Genomic DNA, 21,604 nt, shown 5'->3' on the forward strand with positions numbered 1-21,604 from the left:
AAACCACTTACAAATGAATTAATTTTGAAAAACCAGACAATCGTGTAGTGTGTTAAGGACAAAAATAATTATATTTTGATATAAACAGTATTTTAAAGACCCTGCTGAAAAAACCAGCATATGCTGGTTTTTTCAGCAGGGGAGTTGATCCTTTATTCTATTTTTCCACACATGTGACACTATTGTCAAAATGAGCTACCTTTTCATACCTTTCTACCTTTTCAACTTCTTATTTTTCATTACCTCAAGCATTCATTAAACTCATTTATTTTCCATCCATAGACACAGTGTGGATTGTGGGTGACAGCTATATCAGACGGGGTGCTCAGAGAACTGTAGAGACCCTGGGGAGCAACCTCAATCTGCCAGGAGTCCATGTCTGCCATGTCTGCACCCCCAGCCAGGGGTGGACTGCGGTGGAATGGACTTCTCCCGTTTTTCTACAACTCCCTGCGAGGAAGAGCAACACCGGATGTCCTAGTCATCCACTGTGGTGTCAATAACATTGAGGAGGTCAGCAGTGTCCAGCTGGTGAATGTACTGAAAAAAGAGGACATGCACCTTCTTGAACTCAATCTCCCTGGCATGAAAATATTATTATCAGCTGTGACTCAGTGGTGCCGGTGGAAGGCTTGTGTTAATCCGGTGAAGCTTGACAAGGCCAGGAAATTTGTAAACAGTGTTATGGCTACATTTGTTCATAGCTTAAATGGTGCCATGATTGAGTACCCTCACATTAGACATGATAATCCTGGTCTATTTTTGAAAGATGGAGTTCATTTCACATCTAGGGGAAATTATATGTTTTTAAGTACTATAGCTAACTGCCTTAAAGGAGAAGTCGAGTGTCGAGCACGAAGGAAACTACAACCTGATAAGTTGATAACCAGATAAGTTCCTTCGTGCTCGACACTCGACTTATCGTGACTTAATTCAAGATGGCGGCGACCGGTATATTTCTGGTGGAAAATGTCTATAAATAAACTACCGGTGCTTTTTCTGAGTTCTCAATGTCTCGTTTTAAATGTCTACCAATGAAGTGTGGAGCTACTTTGTGCCTCGTAAATGGCGTAAAACAGTGATTTATTTACAAGGCTACTCCGATGCCCCATTCACCCTCATTGACAACCTGTTGTTAGCATCGGCTAACTTACCCCAGATTTCGGACTGCAGGACACAAACTGAGATGAGATATGCAAGGTTCGTTCACACTCGCTATCATGATTCAATCCACTTCAGGTCAATATCACACCGGACTTCTCCTTTAAGTATTTTTTTCTGATAAGTTTTCTTAAGTTTTTCTTAAAACCTTGGCTTTAAATAATCAAACTTACCTCTGGTTCCTTCTGTTTCCAAGATTTTGTTACCCTGTCCATCAGTAAGGATGACGGTGTCCTCTTGTTCGAGGGCCTCATTCACTTTACTGGTGATTCCCATTGAAAGAAGCCTCAAATTCAGAGAACCTCACTGTCAGGGCTCGGCTTGTTTCTAATTTTCTATCCACAAGGTCAGCAATGAAGATAAAATTATAAATAAATACATGCATACTGCTGCTAGAAGTAGCATTTCACTGCTTCTTGAGAAATGAGACAAAGCGTGTTCCACAAATTTACCAGATATGTGTATGAATTGATGTCGTGTCTGTAAAATGTCTGATGATCAAAATTGTCTTAACAACAACATACTATTTAATTTAATTGTGCCATCTTTTTAATTAAAATGGAGACTTTATTGCTAAAACCAAAACATAAATATGTATTTTGATGCAAAATTATTAAAGCCCTGCCAGAAGGAGCATTCATTAAAAAAATATGTATTTTTTTAATGAAATTTTCTATCTTTCAGTACTTTTTGTTAATATAACATATATTTTAGATTTAATAATTGGGCAATATCAAAGCAAGCCTTTATTTTAAAGGTCTTCTTTTAGCATATGGTACACATGCCTATTTAATGTCCAGGGGTAATATCTCTTTTATCTTTGCATCTAGGGTTTCTGATCTGTATTCAACCATGAGTGATGCAGAACTTGACAGCAACATTGAGGAAATACAGAGAGTGTATCCAAACTCAGGATACAGTATAATTCATGGCCATCTTAAAGCAAGAGGTCTCCATGTTCAAAGTAAATACAGCACACTAATCTTAACATCTTGCATTATTATCCACATTATTGAGAATATGTAGTATGGGGATAATGTTTTGAAAATGTCCTTTTCAGCTGGCTATACAAATACTATTGCAAACGTTTTGTCATTTACTACTCTGAGATATAAATGCTGTTGAGATAATTTTTTATGATAATGATATTAACTTTTCTGGCTTATTTATTCACCTAATTTTTCCCATAAGAGTGGGCATGGTCATTTGTACATTATATGGAGCTGGCTATTGGATTCTTCTACGTCCAGCTATTTTTAGCTGTACAAAAACAGCTTGTTTTGGTGCTTGATATTGCAAATTGCCTTTTTACCATATTACTTTAATGTATTATCTTAATTGTAAGCACACTACTTGTGTTTTTTGGAAAAAAAGGCAGATACAATCAACTCACTGTCTTTGCAAAGATGATTCTAAATAATGTAATGTAGCACAGACCTTTAAAGAAAATTCATACATTTCTAACCAGCACTTTGCTTTTCATTCTCATGTCTTGTTTTTTCCCCCTACAAGCTTCAAGAGTCCGAGAATCTGTTAGAAGAGTAGATCCTCATGGAACACTGATGCGAGCAATGTCAATGCCAACAATAAGGCAACATCAGTACATTGTGCCTTGCCCGAAAGCCATGCGGCATATTGATGGCAATCATAAGCTCATCAGGTAAGGCAAGGCAAGTTTATTTATATAGCACATTTCATTCACAATGGTAATTCAAAGTGCTGTACATAAAAGGAATTAAAATCATACAAATTTATAATAATCACAACAATAAAAACTAAATTTAAGAACATTTCAGATGATTTTAAAAAATGATTTACCCTTAGTGGTAAAATTTTCTATGAAACCCGTATTTATAATACATTCTTAAGGCATTATAATGAATGCATAATGCATTATAAAAAACTTGTAATATGTTATATCATCTCATGAGTATTCATAAGAACAGTTTTAATGTATTATAATTTTTTACTATTTTGTGGTTATTGCTTTTAAGAGAATGATTACCTCCTCATAGTTATAACATATTATAAGTCTCATATCTTGCCATCTTTCTCATGTCACTTTACTTAAAGCATACAAAGACCACTTATAAGTAATTATAATAATATTTCCGAAAGAACCCTAAGATCAGGTATCAGTTTAGATAAATGTGTAATATGAACAGAGATGCTCACAAGTCTCTGAGCTAGAGTCCAAGTCAAGTCTCAAGTCTCTGAGCTAGAGTCCAAGTGAAGTCTCAAGTCTTTGAGCTAGAGTCCAAGTCAAGTCTCAAGTCTCTTTATTATATTAAGTCTCTGGTTATAATAAGTGTTGCATCACGCACGGCGACCCATCCAACACAGCATAGCTATATATAAGGAATTCGAAAGCATGTAATATGTTATTATTACTCCTTTATTTATTAGCATACAGTAACTGCTTTGATTTTGGTATATAATAAGTATAACAGGCTATTTCAACATGACAAAAACACCAAAAATGCTTTACTTTTAAGTTAATATCTGTATTTTGCCTTGTAGCATGAACACACAGTACAGTACAGATCAAAAATTAAGAAAGCACCATTTAGTATGTTTTTTAAGCCGTTTGGTTTATGAGGACACAGATGTCCCCATAAGCCATGTTTACGTTGTAATAGCCTACCCTTTCACTGTTAAGGCTGGACCAGAATATTTGATTATTCGAATATTCGTTCGGTGGGTTGACATTCGACTTTAAAATTTAAGATTTGAATGTTCTTTTTTTTCCATACACCTTTCATCCCCCGCGAAACGGTTCTCATTCGCGCTTAAATATGAATGAAGAAGATCAGACTGCTGCGTCACTAACAGAGGGCAAAAATAAAAGAGATTGAGCAATATTTGGGAGACACTAGGCTACTAAAGTACAGTCAGGCCCACTTATATGGTGGAAGCAAAACTAAGGCTGTGACTGTCCCAATACCGCGCCACCTAAAGTGCCTTCAACGCAGCTGTAAGTTCCGCGTTCAAATGCACTAAAGCTGACCGCAAAGCCCCAGCAAAAATAATTACCATGAATGTGTCTGGGGAAAAGTAAGGAGATATTTGAATTATTTATTAATAAAGTATTTGTCGCAAAGGTGAAGTTGATGATTCTGACTCGTCATCTGCTCATCGGACGCAATGAATGCCTAAATGTGTCTTTATGGATTAGGCCTATAGCTAATGAAAGAGATTTGTTTTCGATTTGAATTATTTAAAATTATTTATTTACAGCTCTGGATGATATACTACTCCTACCTTTATGAGCCACAATGAAGTTTCACATTGCACCGGCACCTCCAGGTCCTGCAAAGCCAGCTTCAGCTTTCACTCTTCGCGCAAACGATTGGATATGCGCCTAATAGCACACATTTATCTAGTTTAAACGATAAAACTAATATTGTGATATGCTTTAAGTTTTTAATATCTATGGATTTTAATTGAAATCGTAATGACTTAAGAGAGCTAAATTGATCTGTCTGTCGCTGGCCGCTTGGTGGTTAGCCTACTTTAAAAAACCAAAAACTTGAATTTCACAAACAAAACGTGTTCCAAATAAATTTCTAAATTTACTTCATAAACTAAATAAACGAGAATAAATGTAATCACGTTGCTATTAAAAACAGCAGCTGTGTAATGGGAAAGAGAAAGAAAAAAGTTACAGTCGGTCTCGGGCCAGTATTCTGATGAGCTGTCAGACAAGGTCCGGGCGAGGTTTAAGGAATTTTTGCAACGAATGTTTAATAGCCTATTTAACATTCTTATTTAGGCTACTTTTTTATTTAAATGTATTGTTTATTTTAGCGTTTTGTAGGCTGCTTGTTCACTGACGGAAGTGCTCAAATAGGCTAAACACGCACGTAATGTTTACAAACGATTATTGTATCAAAATAATATATATTGTAGCCTACATATAGGCCTATATACACAAACGTTATTTATAAATAATTTAGGTATTAATATTATTATTATGCATCTTCTGTTTGGGCCGTCTTGTTTGAAGTTTTTAAATCCAAATGTCGAATGGCAGTGCAGTCGACGTGTGTTTGTTGTCCTCTCATGTGTGGCAGCCGCGCCTAAATAAATAAAAATAAAAATAAAATAAAAACGGAGGCAGGGGAATAACGGCGAGCTCATTAGTTGTTTCCTAAAAAAATAAACATTGTTCACGAGTCCCGCAGCTCGAGTCAGAGTTGAGTCTGAAGTCTTTCGAGGACAAGTCTCAAGTCAAGTCTGAAGTCACTGTGTGTGTGACTTAAGTCGCACTCGAGTCCGAGTCTCAAACTCGAGTCCCCATCTCTGAATATGAACAGTTGATGATTTTGATGGTACCCTTCAGACAGCTTTTGATAAGTAACTCTGCAACTGCATGTCAGCTAGCAGTAATTATTATTATGCTGAATATATGCTAACACTAAATTTCGATGTTTCCCCAAAAGACAAACTATTATGTTATATTATAAGTAACTTTGCAAGTACATTTTACCTAGCCCAACTATAACCTAAGCCTACTAAAACTCTAGGGAGTGTTAGCTGGCATGTAGTTAGAAAGTTTAAGCATATAGTCAGTAGACTTAGGGGACCATCAAATTAAAATGTAATATAATGTAAAAAAAAAAAAAAAAAAAAATTAATATGATATAGTCCATTATAAATTAAGAAGATTTAATATGACGTTCATTGTGTGTCATAAATGATCATAATCTTAAAAGTTATAACCTCAAATACTCAAGTATTATAATGTATTATAATTGTTGTTATGATTATTCATGAGATGTTATAACATATTATAAGGTTTCTTATAATGCATTATGCATTTATTATAATGCCTTAGAAATACCCTTATAATATGTTATAAATAGGGGCTTCATAGAAAGTATTACCAAAAGCGGTACCAATGAGAATGAAGTCCTGAGGAGAGTATTTTTGTATAGTAGAAATGGTAACAGTAATATTTTACAGTTTTCCACAAAATAAAGGTTTTCATTGAAATGCCTTGGTTATTTTGTCAAACAAGTTAGTATAACAGTGGTATACCCACAGCTAATATTCCTTCAGATTTTCAGGTTTTAGATTATTCTCTAACTAACTAAATCTCCACTGTGTGTGTGTATACTTTCGTTGGAGGTGAGTTTCAGCACACCATTAAATACCATTTCAGTATGTATTTCTCTAAGAACAATTCTCTGGGATGTTTTATTATTTGAATGTTCTTTATGTACATACCTGTGAACTTTTGTAGACACAGCAGCGTGTGAACAGGACTTTTATTTTTAAGATGGTGCTGTGACGTCATACATATGCGCCGCGCTCCTGCATCAGTTTGAGCTGAAGAAAGGTTTGTGGTTTTAATAATTTAAAGTGTTTAATTTGATACACCACGGTCTGTCTGCTTCATAGTTTTTACAAACATTGTAAAGGTAGTTGATCATTCTGTTACACGAGTAACAGAAGAGGAGCGTCTCATTTCGGTCCGTATTTAGTGAATCAGATGATAAACACGGATTTATTCAGTGATGGAGAAACGAATCTTTTCAAAACTCCAGTTCAACTGAATCACTTGCTTCACAAATGATTCACTTTTAAATCACCGCACACTGACGACATCTGCTGCTCAAAACACTGGAAATACAACGAGAACAACAAACACGTCTAATGATCTTTCACAAACAATAGCAGTTTTCTATGTCTACATGTAATATATTAAACGCAATTTAATCACTAAATACTTAATCTTAATTCATTAAAAATGGTAACTGTGTGTAATTTCTTTTATTTTGATTTTCTGTGTTCAGTTATTATCTATTGGTAAAATTTCAGTGTTGAGCAATAATCAGGCCATTAACTCTCACTCGTACCCACACCCTTTCAGTGAAATAGCTCTGATTGAGAAGCACACAGAGATTTAGTTTGCATTGATTTTCTTTCTGTTAATTTTTCACATCTTAAACAGGACAAAGTGTTCAAACACAGAAAAACTGGAGGAGCAACTGAGATTCACGTGACACACTATTATAAAGATGCCGTTTATTAAAGTGGAGAGTGAAGATATGAAGATTGAAGAAGCATTCAGAGTCAAACAAGAAGATACTGAGGAACAAACAAAGATGGAGTTTATTAAAGAGGAGAGTGAAGACATGGAGATTAAAGAAACATTCAGAGTCAAACAAGAAGATACTGAGGAACAAACAGGTTGGTTTTCATTCTCAAACCTGAAATGAATATTTATGAATAATTTCACACAGGTGTAGAAATATTGAGACATTCAACAGAAGTGTTGAGATCATATGCAAATACTAACACTGCCTTCAAGTGCAGCTGAGAATATCCTGCTTTCACACTGGCCATTTGTTATTATGAGATCATGCATTTAAGTTGTACCAATAAGATGTAATTAGTAACATTAAACCTAATATCTGCTTCTAATATTAAACCATTGATTTCTAGCACTTATGCTAATTATGCAGAAGTATCTAAGAAAATAACTTAATCTTGAAATGTGAGTGATTACATTTGGCTACTGCATGCTGTCTACATATGTGACCCTGGACCACAAAATCAGTCATATGGTTAAATTTTACAAAACTGAGATGTATACATCATATACAAGCTCAATAATTAAAGCTTTCTATTGACATATGGTTTGTTAGGATAGGACAATATTTGGCCGAGATACATCTATTTGAAAATCTATAATCTGAGGGTGCGAAAAAATTAAAATACTAAGAAAATCACCTTTAAAGTTCTCCAACTTAAGTTCTTAACAATGCATATTACTAATCAAAAATTACATTTTGATATATTTATAGTAGGAATTTTACAAAAAAAATTTCATGGAACATGATCTTTACTTAATTTCCTAATGATTTTTGGCATGAAAGAAAAATCAATAATTTTGACCCATACAATGTATTTTTGGCTATTGTTACAAATACACCCCAGCGACTTAAGACTGGTTTTGTGGCAAAGGGTCACATTTGATAAGCAAATAAAACAGCCAGTGGACACTAGAGCTACATCTAAATGAATCCGCATGCAATTGAAATAACCTTTTTGTTTTAAAATTTTAAAAACAGACTGTACATACAGACTGATTTAAAGGAACCGTATGTAAGAAATTTATGTCAGTTAATCATAAAATGGCACTAGACATTAAGAAATCATGTTCATTTCAAATACTTATATCACTGACAACAGTGGTCCGGCCAGGATATTGTCATTTAAAAGTGAGAGTTGCAGCCCTCAACTGATGTTATTGTTATCATTTTGTGTTTTGGTCTGAGGCTCCACCCTCCAGCTATCTACCAATCACGAAGTCAGTAGAGTTTCGTGAGACGGGTTGCCATGCCAGCTCTGCTCTAGTTAGTTACAGCTGCTGCTAAGAACGAGTCGGATAAAACATGTATAAAGTTACGAAACCTAAAAGACCTCGTTATGAATCCGAAATATGTCGTGACAAAGTCCGAAATAAAACAAGGATTTGTATAGGAGATGCCTTTGAAAGATGGAGATGGCTGAAAACTGAGAAGAATTTGAAGATAGATGCCAACGTTGGTAATTTTCTCCTTGACAGGTAAGATTCATCTATGTTTGGCTAACTTTGCTTCCGTAGGCTACACAGTGGATTTTCCACGTTCGGCCGTGCTAAATGCGTTCATAAAAAGCTTTATATCGCACCACGAGCAGGGTATGAGAACAATCTATGTTCCGACTGAAATGTGGTATTACAGTACATCTTTATGAAATATTTGGCTAATTGCCATCTGTAAATTTTTGCGATACATAATTACTTCGCAAAACATCTCTTGTGAAGCATAAACATTAACAGAAGAAAAACAAATTACTGTGTAAGACTCGTCACTTGCCATTGGAAGCTCCTTGTAGCAGCCTACTCCTGCAGCTTAGCTGGCAACCTCGAGTCGGGGGGGAGTGGGAGGGGATACACCATTCTACAGTATTTTGAAAGTGATTGCAGTACCAGTTTTGGCCACAATCCTACATATGGTTCCTTTAAGAAACTCTCTTCCTTACAGAAACATGTTGTGTGAGTTATTGTTTTTTTTTTTTAAATAATGTCATCAGTTGACGCCTGGTCAGACACTGCTACATCACGTAACAAAAACACGAACAAGCACTCAATGATCTTTTTATTAAGTAACGTAACGTAAACATTAATACATTTTTTTTTTTTTTAAATAAGTATACCATCTGCAAGGTTTATGCGCATAGTCAAAATTGTGTTTTTAAGTGCATCTCTGTGGCAGAATTACAGCGCTACATACTTACCTGGCATATATACTACATAGTTCCCTCACGAGGGAACTTCGAATCGCATCCTCTAGGGGGCCCTATGGGGAACGCCATCAGTGTGGCACACTCTGATAAGGCTAATCCCCTTGGAAGTACCCCCTTCAGTCTGAGGGCAGGGGAGATTGCAGTTTCTGTGCAGCTATATGTGACCCTGGACCACAAAACCAGTCTTAAGTCGCTGGGGTATATTTGTAGCAATAGCCAAAAATACATTGCATGGGTCAAAATTTTTGATTTTTCTTTTATGCCAAAAATCATTAAGAAATTAAGTAAAGTTCATGTTCCATGAAGATTTTTTTGTAAAATTCCTACTGTAAACATATCAAAATGTAATTTTTGGTTTGTAATATGCATTGTTAAGAACCTAATTTGGACAACTTTAAAGGTGATTTTCTCAGTCTTTTTGATTTTTTTGCATCCTCAGATTTCTGATTTCAAATAGATGTATCTCAGCCAAATATTGTCCTATCCTAACAAACCATACATCAATAGAAAGCTTATTTATTGAGCTTTCATATGGTGTATAAATCTCAGTTTTGTCAAATTTAACCTTATGACTGGTTTTGTGGTCCAGGGTCACATATGAGCGAAGGGTTGATGGATAGGGCGTGCTCCCCTTTTCCGGGAAGGATCCCTCATAGAGAGCAGTCTCTTAGTGGGTCAGGTTTTCCTCCCTGTCCCTCAGGGTTAGGAGCCTGTCCTTTCTGATGTCCAGGTTGATTCCCACTTCTCAAGCCTTGTGGATGATGTCATGCTCCTCATTCTGCTAGTTACGTGCTAGACGTTGTTTCCGTTTTTGAATTGATTTAAAACCCCAGTCTCTTTGGGCCCAACTACACTTAGGTATCATCACAGATACCTTTTGACCATCTGCTACCTAGGATAAGAATAACTTTGTTCCCGATAGCGCCCCCTAGAGGATGATCGTACTCTATCTCAGGGAACGTCTCAGGTTACGTATGTAACCCTGGTTCCCTGAGGGAACGAGACGCTGCGTCAAACGCTATGGGGAATGCAATTGGCGAAGCACGCTCTGAACGTAGTCTGCAACCAATCAGATGCAGACGCAGCAGAAGACGTTCATCCCTCGAGGGCTGACTGTGCATGCTCCGCTCTCAAGCAGACCACAAACAGACTGTGTGTATCCCCACTAACAATGAAGCGTTGGCAGGGAGGAACACACCATCTGTAAATTCCCCCTCTACAAATATCTGAAAACACTGAAGCCGATTTTAAGGCTATAGAGAGAGGCTCTATAGCCAAAGCAAAAAGGAGAGGTGAGCGTGGACACCCTTGACGGGTGCTACGAGAAAGCGAGAAATAAGGGTAATTTTCAGAGTTTGTTTTCACGCAAGCTGAGTGAGTGGAATATAGTTAACGAATCAATGAGATGAATTTAGATCCGAATCCAGATTTTTGCGATGAATAAGTAATCTCACTCCACCAGGTCAAATACCTTCTCTGCATCGAGAGAGATAACCATTTCTGGTCTTGAAGACCAGGATGGAGTAAAGATTACATTCAAAAGTCTATGACGTTAACTGATGGCCCAGTATAAAGCCATCTTATTTACCGCAGCTTAAACCTGCAGAATTCACCTGCTCATCATGGAAATGCACATTAGTCCATTATTGCCAAAGTCAGTTAGGAAAGTTCTTCTGGGAAAATGACTCCGCTGCCTCAGAAGAATCAAAGATCCGTTCCGCGCTCTTATAGCTCACTCGGAGATGAGTCGTGTACAGCCTTCCAAATCGTACTCCTTGCTTGTAAAGTAGGCTCTTGATCTTGTTAAACGCTGCTTGTGTACTCGCCAACTCTATGCTGAAGTCCTCGTACATCTTGATCTTGTGGCCTTTGTAGGAAAAGTCCTTTTGGGATTTAAACTATCTCATGACAGTTTCCTTAATGATGTATCGGTGAAATCTGATTATCAGCAGCCGTGGGGGTTCGTCTGCGCAAGGTTTAGGCCGGAGACTGTGGTGGACACGATCCAGGTTCTGCTAGGCAATCGCCAAGAAGCTCGGAAAGCAGGTTAGACACATACTCACTTGCGTTCTTTCCTTCAATGTCCTCCAGTAAACCTACAAGTCGTAGATTTTGGCACTTCGAGTGAGATATCAAATCTATATTAGCTTTAAGAGCCGTGTTTTCCTTTTCGGTGATTATCAGTTTTGACTGAAGAGCTTTTACATCATGCTCAAGCTGAGTTATTCGGTCACTGTGTTCTAAAAGGCCCGCTTCCATCTCGTTGATCGTAGCTACCTGTGCTATTATGGTTGCACTGAACGATATGACTGAAGATCGAATTTGTTACAGAGAGGTGTTTAAAAGTGCAACTAATTCCCCAGTCATCTCTCTTATGAATCTTTCAAGCTCCTTAACTAGGGATTTGATTGTAAGCTGCGAAGATGTGGATTCCTTTTGCTGCTTTCTTGACAGGCCTGATCATGATGAGCTTGTTGTTTACCGCCTGTCCTCGTAGGCTTGCTCATTTTAAATGTAAATTCCGACAGTGTAGACTTTCAAAAAAAAAAAAAAAAGGTTCAACAAGTTTGATGTGCTGATCAAATAAGGTGTATTCTTAAGATATTACATGAAATAATGCGGAGCGCAGACACCGTGCACATTACCAAACCGAAAGTCCTGGACCAGGTTAGTTTAACAGCATTAGCTGCCAGAGTTTACCAGTGCTTCGGCTGCATGTTCCTGTGTGTGTGTGTGTGTGTGTGTGTGTGCACTTTGATGAATTAAATACAGATCACAATTCAGAAGGAATTATTTTGTGATGTATTTTTCATCTGATGGTTAAGTGGGGAGTTTGTCCCCTTTCTTTTTTCCTAGTCTCTCTCTAATTTTGTTGAATTTTATTCACTAGGAGAAATAAAAATAGTATATAATAACTGAGATCAGTCTATATAGATTTTCTAGATTTAATTAATTGTATAACAGCCAACTTAATCTCTGTAGGGTACCGGCCGACCAGGATCAGGTTTGGAGACCCTGGAATAGGATCTAGCATGCATGCATTACTTAGCTACATGTTGTTATGTTAATTGATTTGTGCCATTAAACTTGGGTTAACTTTTATCTCTTTGTTTTTCCACCTTAGGCCTAACTGCACTGAAAAAGGAGAGAGAAGTACTGAATGAAACTGAAGAGAAAGATCAGTTTGAGAATCTTAATAATTTCATATCTGGAGAAAAATCTTTTTGTTCTTTAGAGTCTGAAAAGACTTCTAACCAAAAAAGTGCTCAAAAGACAGAAACTATGAGTATTTTCACTTACTTGTGCCTTAACAGACACATGAGATTTCAAACTGGAGAGAAGCCCTACTCATGCAAACAGTGTGGAAAGAGTTTCAAACAACAAGCACACCTTAAAAGTCACATGAGAATTCACACTGGAGAGAAGCCTTACTCATGCAAACAGTGTGGAAAGAGTTTCAAACAACAAGCACACCTTAGAAGTCACATGAGAATTCACACTGGAGAGAAGCCTTACTCATGCAAACAGTGTGGAAAGAGTTTCACTGAAAAGAGAAGCCTTAACAGACACATGAGATGTCACACTGGAGAGAAGCCTTACTCATGCAAACAGTGTGGAAAGAGTTGCACTGATGAAGGAAGCCTTAACAGACACATGATATTTCACACTGGAGAGAAGCCTTACACATGCCTACAGTGTGGAAAGAGTTTCACTGAAAAAGGAAGCCTTAACAGACACATGAGATTTCACACTGGAGAGAAGCCTTACACATGCCAACAGTGTGGAAAGAGTTTCACTCAAAAAGGAAGCCTTAACAGACACATGAGTTTTCACACTGGAGAGAAGCCTTACTCATGCAAACAGTGTGGAAAGAGTTTCAGTCAAAAAGGAGACCTTAACAGACACATGAGAGTCCACACTGGAAAGAAGCCGTACACATGCAAACAGTGTGGAAAAAGTTTCACTGAAAAAGTAAACCTTAACAGACACATGAGATTTCACACTGGAGAGAAGCCTTACACATGCCAACAGTGTGGAAAGAGTTTCACTCAAAAAAGATACCTTAACATTCACATGAGAATTCACACTGGAGAGAAGCCTTACACATGCAAACAGTGTGGAAACAGTTTCAGTCAAAAAGGAAGCATTGAAAGGCACATGAAAATTCACAATAAAGAAAAGCCTAACAGATCCCCTTAGTGTGGACAGAGTTTCAAACAAAATGTCTAGAATGGATAGTTCTGGTCCTTGATTCTGATTGGTTGAGCCACAATCAAAAATGCTGTAAATTACTCTACAAACATAGACCTCTTTGTTTCTCGGCAACCACATTGTTGCAACCACAATTACAGTTGAGGTCAAAAGTGTACATCCCCCTTTCAGAATCTGCAAAATATTCCCTCGTCAAAACAATCTTAAAGGATTCCAATAAGAATCCTATACGAGGCTCCTACAATGATAGAAATTCTAATTCACATTTTAAAGCAATGTGTTTTGTCCATGGTGTACTTTACTGTTGTAGGATTTCGGTTATGCAAAGTGCAAATAACGATCAAGTCATCACGCTCCGAGGAAGAACAAAGAATCTTTTATCCTGACCAATTGGCATCAGAAAACTGTGAGAAGCGCTACTCTGTCTACGCCAAACTTCGTCTGCTGATCGCGCTATCACCCCAGGGAACAAAGCAGCAATAAAAGATAATCCCATGAGGGGGATAACGAGTGATTTGTGCTGGAAGACTTGTTAGGGCAAATGGAAAACTGTCACCCCTGGCCAAACTCATGACCCCCCTCCCCCTCTCTATGAGATCCTCCAAAAGAACCAGTTGTCCACTCACTCGTGACCTAAGTTACCACAAATTGAGTTAGGAATGAACAAAGGAGAATGATTGACTCCAGACTGGGCATCCCGGCCGCTGAACTCCCCCGACCCCTTTTTGAGCAGCATGGTGTTTCCCCCACCTTCCTCAAAACAGGACTCACAACATGCGCTCAACAAATGCGCTAGCAAATATGATTCAAAAGGGAAAGAAACAAAGAATGCTATTTCAATCAATCGAACTTACTATGCAAAGGGATAGGGCATCCATCTTACTGTCTTTTCAATGCTTGCGATGTAATCGTGTCTTTTTCTATGCCTTGCGTACCTTAGCAACACAAGTTGCCAAATGTGTATCCTATATGTAACATGTACCCATGTTTGGTGTCGAATGAATGATCTTGACGAATGCAGCTTGTCTGAATGAATGAGAAATTGATATTGTGTATATTTTATGCATTGCAATAGTTTATTGAAGTTAATAACAAAACTTGCAGAGTGTCATTTTGAGTTATACCTCAGAAGGAACAGCCCAGGGGCGTAGCTCTGCCCCGCAGCAATATCCAATTGGATCCTAGCATCATGGGACGTGCTTAGCAGCCCGTTTCAAATCTCATGCTCTAAATAGTTCTGGGCCTTGCGCCTCACTCAATGACTTTCATCTCTTGTGGTTTGAGTGATTTTCATCTGCACTCGCCCTCTGACCAAGCACGGGATTGTGCCAGCAAACTCTACAGAACTATCTAGTGCTCAAACTGCCTGAACTGAGCGAGAAGAGTCCAAGCGTCCTGAAAAGACTTAGCTCTCCTCTGCAGAAGATCGCCTGCTCATTCCAACTACAAGAACTCCAGAACTCTCCGTAAACCGCAAAGACTTCATGACCCGCCTTGCAACTCAGGCGCCCACTGAACTCTGAGCGCAACAACACGCGTAACCAGGCAACCGCTGCCCGGATACCGGTACAGCAACTCCTGTTGCCCAACCCTCAACTTCGAAGGATTCCCAAGGACGTCATCCAAAGACCGACCAGCAACCAACCAGAATCTCTGCCGAGACGAGCCCACACAGGGAATCCCCATTCTGGCACGAGCGCAAGTAAACAAGCTCTCCCATTCTTGTTGAATCTGGTACCTAGTCATTTAAGTGAAATCTCTGCTTTTGTGGTTTTCTAAGGTTGCGATTTGAGAACTAGTAGCAATACTACGACTTTGGGGTTCTTAAAATCCGTAATTTACCATCTTTGAAACTGTATGAGTGCGCGTGTGAATGTCTGTGTATGTGTGTGTTTATGTTTTAGTAGAATAGATTTTGTATCCTAGAGTACTTCAATAAATCATTGTTTCATTTAAAGAGGTGTCTTGACTTTTATGTTCACAAAGTTTCATCTTTGCCCAGATCAAGCTACCTGGCTTTAATTTCCTAAAGTAATAATTCAGTTTATTTATGCTCCTTACCATGAGCATAATATAAACCTCGGAATTGAGAAGGTATATTGAGTTAACCACTTCGGTGGATGAATGGTTAAGAAACGTAAACTATTAATTCTAAATCTTTCGGCCATACCGCCATACCGCCCTGTGAGCGCCCAATCTCGTCTGATCTCGGAAGCTAAGCAGGATCGGGCCTGGTTAGTACTTGGATGAGAGACCGCCTGGGAATACCAGATGCTGTAAGCTTGCTCTGTGCATCCATAAATAAACATGAACTACACAAAATGACTAGTAACATAGGCACTATCTTCTCTAATACATTAGAAGCTGTTGCCCCAATCAAGCTAAAAAAGGTTAGAGAAAAACGTGCTGTGCCATGGTACAACAGTAATACCCATTCTCTAAAAAAAGAAACTCGTAATCTTGAGCGTAAATGGAGAAAAACTAACTTAGAAGTTTTTAAAATTGCATGGAAAAATAGTATGTCCAGCTATAGACAGGCTTTAAAAACTGCTAGAGCAGAGTATATCCACCAACTCATAGAAAAAAAAAACAAAAAAACAATCCAAGGTTTTAATTTAGCACAGTGGCTAGATTAACAAATAACCAAACACCTCCTGACCTGAATATTCCTGCACAGTTTAATAGTAATGTCTTTATGAATTTCTTTACTGATAAAATAGACAACATCAGAAATACAATAACTAATATAGATACTACAGCAACTGATACTTCAACATTAGTCGTTACACCCAAAGAAAAACTCCAGTGCTTTACAACTATAGAACAGAAAGAATTAAATAAATTTATCACCACATCTAAACCAACAACATGCCTATTAGATCCTGTACCCACTAAATTACTAAAAGAGTTGTTACCTGTAGCAGAAGTACCGCTTCTTAATATTGTTAACTCATCGTTATCTTTAGGCCATGTCCCAAAACCATTCAAACTAGCAGTTATTAAACCTCTTATTAAGAAACCACAGCTAGACCCTAGTGAACTGGCAAATTACAGACCCATTTCTAATCTTCCATTTATGTCTAAAATTCTAGAAAAAGTTGTGTCTGCTCAATTGTGCTCCTTCTTGCAAAATACTATTTTCAATTTACATGTTACCCCTCGGTAATATTATTAGGAAATATGGGATTAGTTTCCATTGTTATGCTGATGACACTCAACTATATATCTCAACAAGACCAGATGAAACTTCTAACTTAGCAAAGTTAACAGAGTGTGTTAAAAATGTGAAAGACTGGATGACCAGTTATTTTCTACTGTTAAATTCAGATAAGACTGAGATATTACTTATTGGACCAAAAAACAGTACACAGAATCTCTTAAACTGCAACTTGCAACTAGATGGATGTACTGTTATTTCCTCTACAGTCAAAAATCTGGGTGTTATATTAGACAGCAACCTGTCTTTTGAAAATCATATTTCCTATGTTACAAAAACAGCATTCTTCCATCTTAGAAACATTGCTAAGCTACAGAACATTGTAGGAATCTTGGGCGAACAACGTACAAAACAGAAATGGCCATATTCCAAAGAAACAAAAGGACCCTCTTTCTCAGTCAAAATGCTGACACATGACCATCACATGATAATCACCAGACGCTAATTGTATGGACCGCTTTTGTCGAGATCTGCGTCTTACGCATCCAGAGAGAAGAAAACGCTCTCTGTCTCAGAGCACCTAAGAAACAAACCTCCAGTCTTCTGAAATAAAGCTGGCATGGCACATGATGCGTCCAGCGTGACTCACATGGTTTTTCGGACTTCCTGTCCCCCTCTCCTCTGACGTTCCAAAACACCCCGTCTCTCAATAGAGATACGTACACTGCAAAGACAAACTTTAAGAGACAATCAACTTATTAGTATTGCTGTTAGAGCAACAGTATGTTCTCTTTTATATACCTGCTGTGTTTTATGTGATGATTGGAGTTTAATCTATGCATTATATGCCTTTGGGAAAGGAAGTTGTCAAATGTATTAGCATGCAAGCGATATACTATTGTTTGATATGGGATGAATGATCTTGGCAATTGCAGTTTGTCTGAATGAACGAGAAAATTATATTTTGTTTTGACTTTATGCATTGAAATAGTTTATTGAAGTTAATAACAAAAGTTGCAGAGAAATCGATATCCTAATAAGTTACGTACCAGAAGGAATTACAGGACGAAAAGGGGGTGGCGAGACCCGCCCCTCTAGCAACGCCATTGGATCCCAGCATCTTGGGACGTGCCCTAGCGGCCCGTTTAAAACTTCATGTTCCTAACAGAACTAAGCGAACTCAGCAATAACTCAGCGAACTCAGAGCTCCCAGCTCTCGCCTCACGCCTTTCGCCTCTTGTGGTTTGAGTGCTTTTCCATCTGCGCTCGACCACTCGACCAAGCACGCGACGGTGCCATCAAAACTCTACAGAACAAACTGAAACTTCGTGACTGCCAAACTCTTCAAAGTCTCGCAACTCTGATACAGAAGAGCTCCGAACGCATCAACCTGCGTAACCAGGCAACCGAAAGATCGGCTCCAGCAACCCAATCCTCAACTTCGAAGGATCTCCCAAAGACTTCATCGACCAGCAACCAACCAGAACTTTCGCTCAGATGAGCCCCCGGAACCCCCGTTCCCGGCACTAATGCAAGTAACAAGATCTCTCTTTACTTCGCTGAAACTGGTGCAAAATACTCCCTAAGTAGTTAAAAGCTAAGTCTCTGCTTTTGTGATTTTCTAAGGTTGCGATCTAAGAACTAGTTAAGATACTAGAACATTTGGGGTTCTCTTCAACTCAGTAATTTCTCATCCCCGGAACTGTATGAGTGTGAGTGTGAATGTGTGTGTGTGTGTGTGTGTGTGTGTGTGTGTTCATTTGTGTTTAGTAGAGATTAGTTTTGTGTCTTAGAGTAGTCAATAAATCTTTGTTTCATTAAAAGAAGTGTCTTGAATTTTATGTTCACAAAGTTCTATCTGTGTTTAGATCAAGCTACCTCAGCTTTAAAATTTCCTAACGTAATATTTTGGTTTATTTGTGATCTTGGCCAGGAACATAATATAAACCTTTTTGAGTTAATACAGTATGCTGAATTGACCACTTTGCTGGACGAATGGTTAAGAAGTGTAATCTATTAACTCTGAATCAATTTAATCAAGTTCCGAATCTTTCGATTCGATTCCTTATTTGAATCATTATAAATTTGAGCTAATTAATCCTTACAGTGGTGGAGAATTATAAGGCAAACACATCTAACTATTTGAACATAAAACAAGTCATTCTATATGGTATTTTGTTCTATTTTTTCCGGTAGAAATAGTTCAAAGACAGAGAAACAGTTTATTGTGTACTGTATGCTTTATTGTGGCTGCCAGTCTGGAATGAATGAAAGCATAACTTTGAGTTGTTGTGTAAAGAATTTAAACTGCAGTAAAGTTTAGAAATTGTCCCCTGAGAAAAAGGGGGAAAATAAGCGTGTTCCTTGTTTTTCCTCTCTGTCAAAAGGCCTTGCAGCTAGTGTTTTACTCTGCGTGTTCCAGAGTGAAAACTTAAGCTGACTCCCGGTTTAAGATCTTTAGGCTCGCGACCTAATGCTCTTTTACCAAATATTCACTTAAAACTAACGTTAGTGAAGTTAAGACGTGGCGCTCAGCGCGAGCACCCACACGTTGCTTTATGGGAGAAATTTTGAGATCTTAAAATTGTGTGGCTGAGTCCATATGTGCTGTGGTGTTGTTTAAACAGACAAGCACAGAATTAAGGTCCGCCGAGACCTGTGAAATATGTTGTATTAATCGCAGTAAAGCTGTGGATAAATGTGCCTCACTCTAACGAGTTGAGACAATAATCTAAATAGTGCTTATTTGCTGTGCAATTCCGAAATGTGCTGTCATTTCATGCATTGTATTTGAAACTGCTTAACTCTCTCACTTGCTGGTTGTTGCCATAGAAACGCTGCGACCCGGAAATCGTTACACACCTTTTCCGGGGCAGAGTTTCTTTGCGCAGGCGCAGTCCGCCCGCTCATTTTGTAAACAAGTGGTATAGCTAAACTAACTAAAGCTAACGCTGACAAGTGGTAGAGCTAAACTAGCTAAAGCTAAAGCTAAGCCTACGTAAAACCACTAGCCTTGAATAATAGCAGTTAGCACACAACGTTAGGGTGATCCGTTGTGTTTGAACTCAGTGTGTATAACGTTGTTTGGGTGACTCAATCACAAGCTTTGAACTTTAACGATCATTCTGCAAACTTCTTTACTTCATATCTCTGTACACTATTCCTTGTATTTCTTCCCTCCTCCCATGTGACAGGAATATTGACAATTTTAAAGTTAAATCTCTTTTTGATGCGATTGTAACAAACCATTAAAGCCCTATCATAAATCTCAAATTAAAACATTCTATTTTTTTTTATTTAAGGCTCTCTCCTGTTTGTCTGTTTGCATTGCCAGTCTAAACTGTTACAAGCTTTATAATCAAGTACTATTTTCAAGCTGATTAATTTGATTACTTTGATCAATCTTAATAAATAATCACATCTCCTTGCCACACCGCAATTTCCGTGATTGATTTAACATTGATCATTTGTAATCAATTTTAATGAGGCATCATTAAAAATTTGGTCACCAACTTTCATGGCCAAGTTGAAATTTTATGTTAATTTTCTTTTTTAATTTAAAAATTTAATCTCTAATTTTAATTTTTGATTTGAATTTTTGATTTAAATTAAGTTTAATCATAATCACATTTCCCCTTTTCAGACGGCAATGATACACGTTGAATAGAGAAATGATCATTTCCTTGACCAATTTTTAATGAAAACTTCTAAATTATAACCAGGAACAATCATTACTGATTTGAAAACGACTCCTTTTTACAATCAATAGTTGTTCCTTTTCCCATACCTCAATGGTTTGTGTTGATTCATTTGATTACAACTGCTAACTAAAACTTTAACAAAGCGTTACAGTTTTAGTTCTCCCACAATCATTACTGAATTGAAACATCAATTTTAATTTGCAAACCAAGGCTTTAATTGTAATTGTAATAATCAAGTCTTGTCATATTCCCTGACTTGGGAGCGAAACCTCATTTTCAATTGGCTGTCTCTCTCCTCACTCTCTCTCTCTTTCACCTAGCTGTCCTCCTCTTGATTTGACTACTGCTGCTATTTCCTCGATTGTGCCTGTGAGAATCATAAAAGCAGAGAATTTTGGTTGTTTAAAAGACATTTAATCAATGTTCATACAATTTCAAAACGCCAATTAAACTTGTGTCTAACTCTCACTTTCCCCTCTCATCGTGGAACCCTACAGCCAAGGTCCCAACGAATCCAGCGAGGACTGATAGGCGCCAGTCGTGAACCCGTTTCCAGAAACGCTCTGATTGGTGTACAGTGTCAATCCTACCAGCTGCAAAGCCAATACTGTCATTGTTATTGTATATTCCCTCATCCCGGAGGGGATTATAATAACAATCATAGTCCTGGCGTGTTGAAATTCCCATTTCTGAGCACCGTATCTAGAAGCATACATCAAGTTGAGAAAAAAAAAAAAAAAACTTGACTGTACTCATTCTGGGGCCAGAAAGGTGTATTGCACTTTCCCTCTCTCCCCCAATCTCTCTCTTTCTACCTTCTTCCCAAAGTGTTCCTTTTGTTGTTGTCTCTTTTCTCTCTTCTCTTTAGAAAAAGGGGGAAGCAGCCGACGACTACGCCGTTCTTTGCTGTGGGTGTTTGTTCCTCTTTCCTCTCTCTGTTCTAGCTACAACACCCGTGGGTACCCCCTCGCCTCCTCCATAGCGACGCTAGCTGGAGGCGTGCACACCAGTGAACCACCTGCGGGGAGAACCACGCTCACCTCGACACAACACACCCAAAACCCACTTACACCCG

The 21,604-nt window shown here is 38.0% G+C and overlaps 1 protein-coding gene and 1 pseudogene across 1 annotated transcript; both read left to right on the forward strand.

Moving 5' to 3' along the window:
- Positions 1-384: 384 nt before the first annotated feature.
- Positions 385-21,511, forward strand: LOC141318822 (uncharacterized). The gene is made up of 6 exons (XM_073833218.1): positions 385-583; positions 2,674-2,821; positions 12,774-13,658; positions 14,988-15,137; positions 15,217-15,373; positions 21,398-21,511. The coding sequence occupies exons 1-6, from the start codon at positions 385-387 to the stop codon at positions 21,509-21,511; spliced, it is 1,653 nt and encodes a 550-aa protein (XP_073689319.1).
- LOC141346571 (5S ribosomal RNA) lies at positions 15,836-15,954 on the forward strand (annotated as a pseudogene).
- Positions 21,512-21,604: the final 93 nt, after the last annotated feature.

This window comes from Garra rufa, chromosome 1 (assembly GCF_049309525.1).
Source record: "Garra rufa chromosome 1, GarRuf1.0, whole genome shotgun sequence".
Lineage (NCBI taxonomy): Eukaryota > Metazoa > Chordata > Actinopteri > Cypriniformes > Cyprinidae > Garra > Garra rufa.

What these genes read in the sequence shown, in the direction of transcription:
- LOC141318822 (XM_073833218.1), top strand. Translation starts at nt 385, where the DNA reads ATGTCTGCACCCCCAGCCAGGGGTGGACTGCGGTGGAATGGACTTCTC. An exon ending in AAGCCTAACAGATCCCCTTA is followed by an intron (nt 13,659 to 14,987) that starts GTGTGGACAGAG and finishes CCTCTGACCAAG; the next exon opens with CACGGGATTGTGCCAGCAAA. An exon ending in CCATTCTGGCACGAGCGCAA is followed by an intron (nt 15,374 to 21,397) that starts GTAAACAAGCTC and finishes TCTTCTCTTTAG; the next exon opens with AAAAAGGGGGAAGCAGCCGA.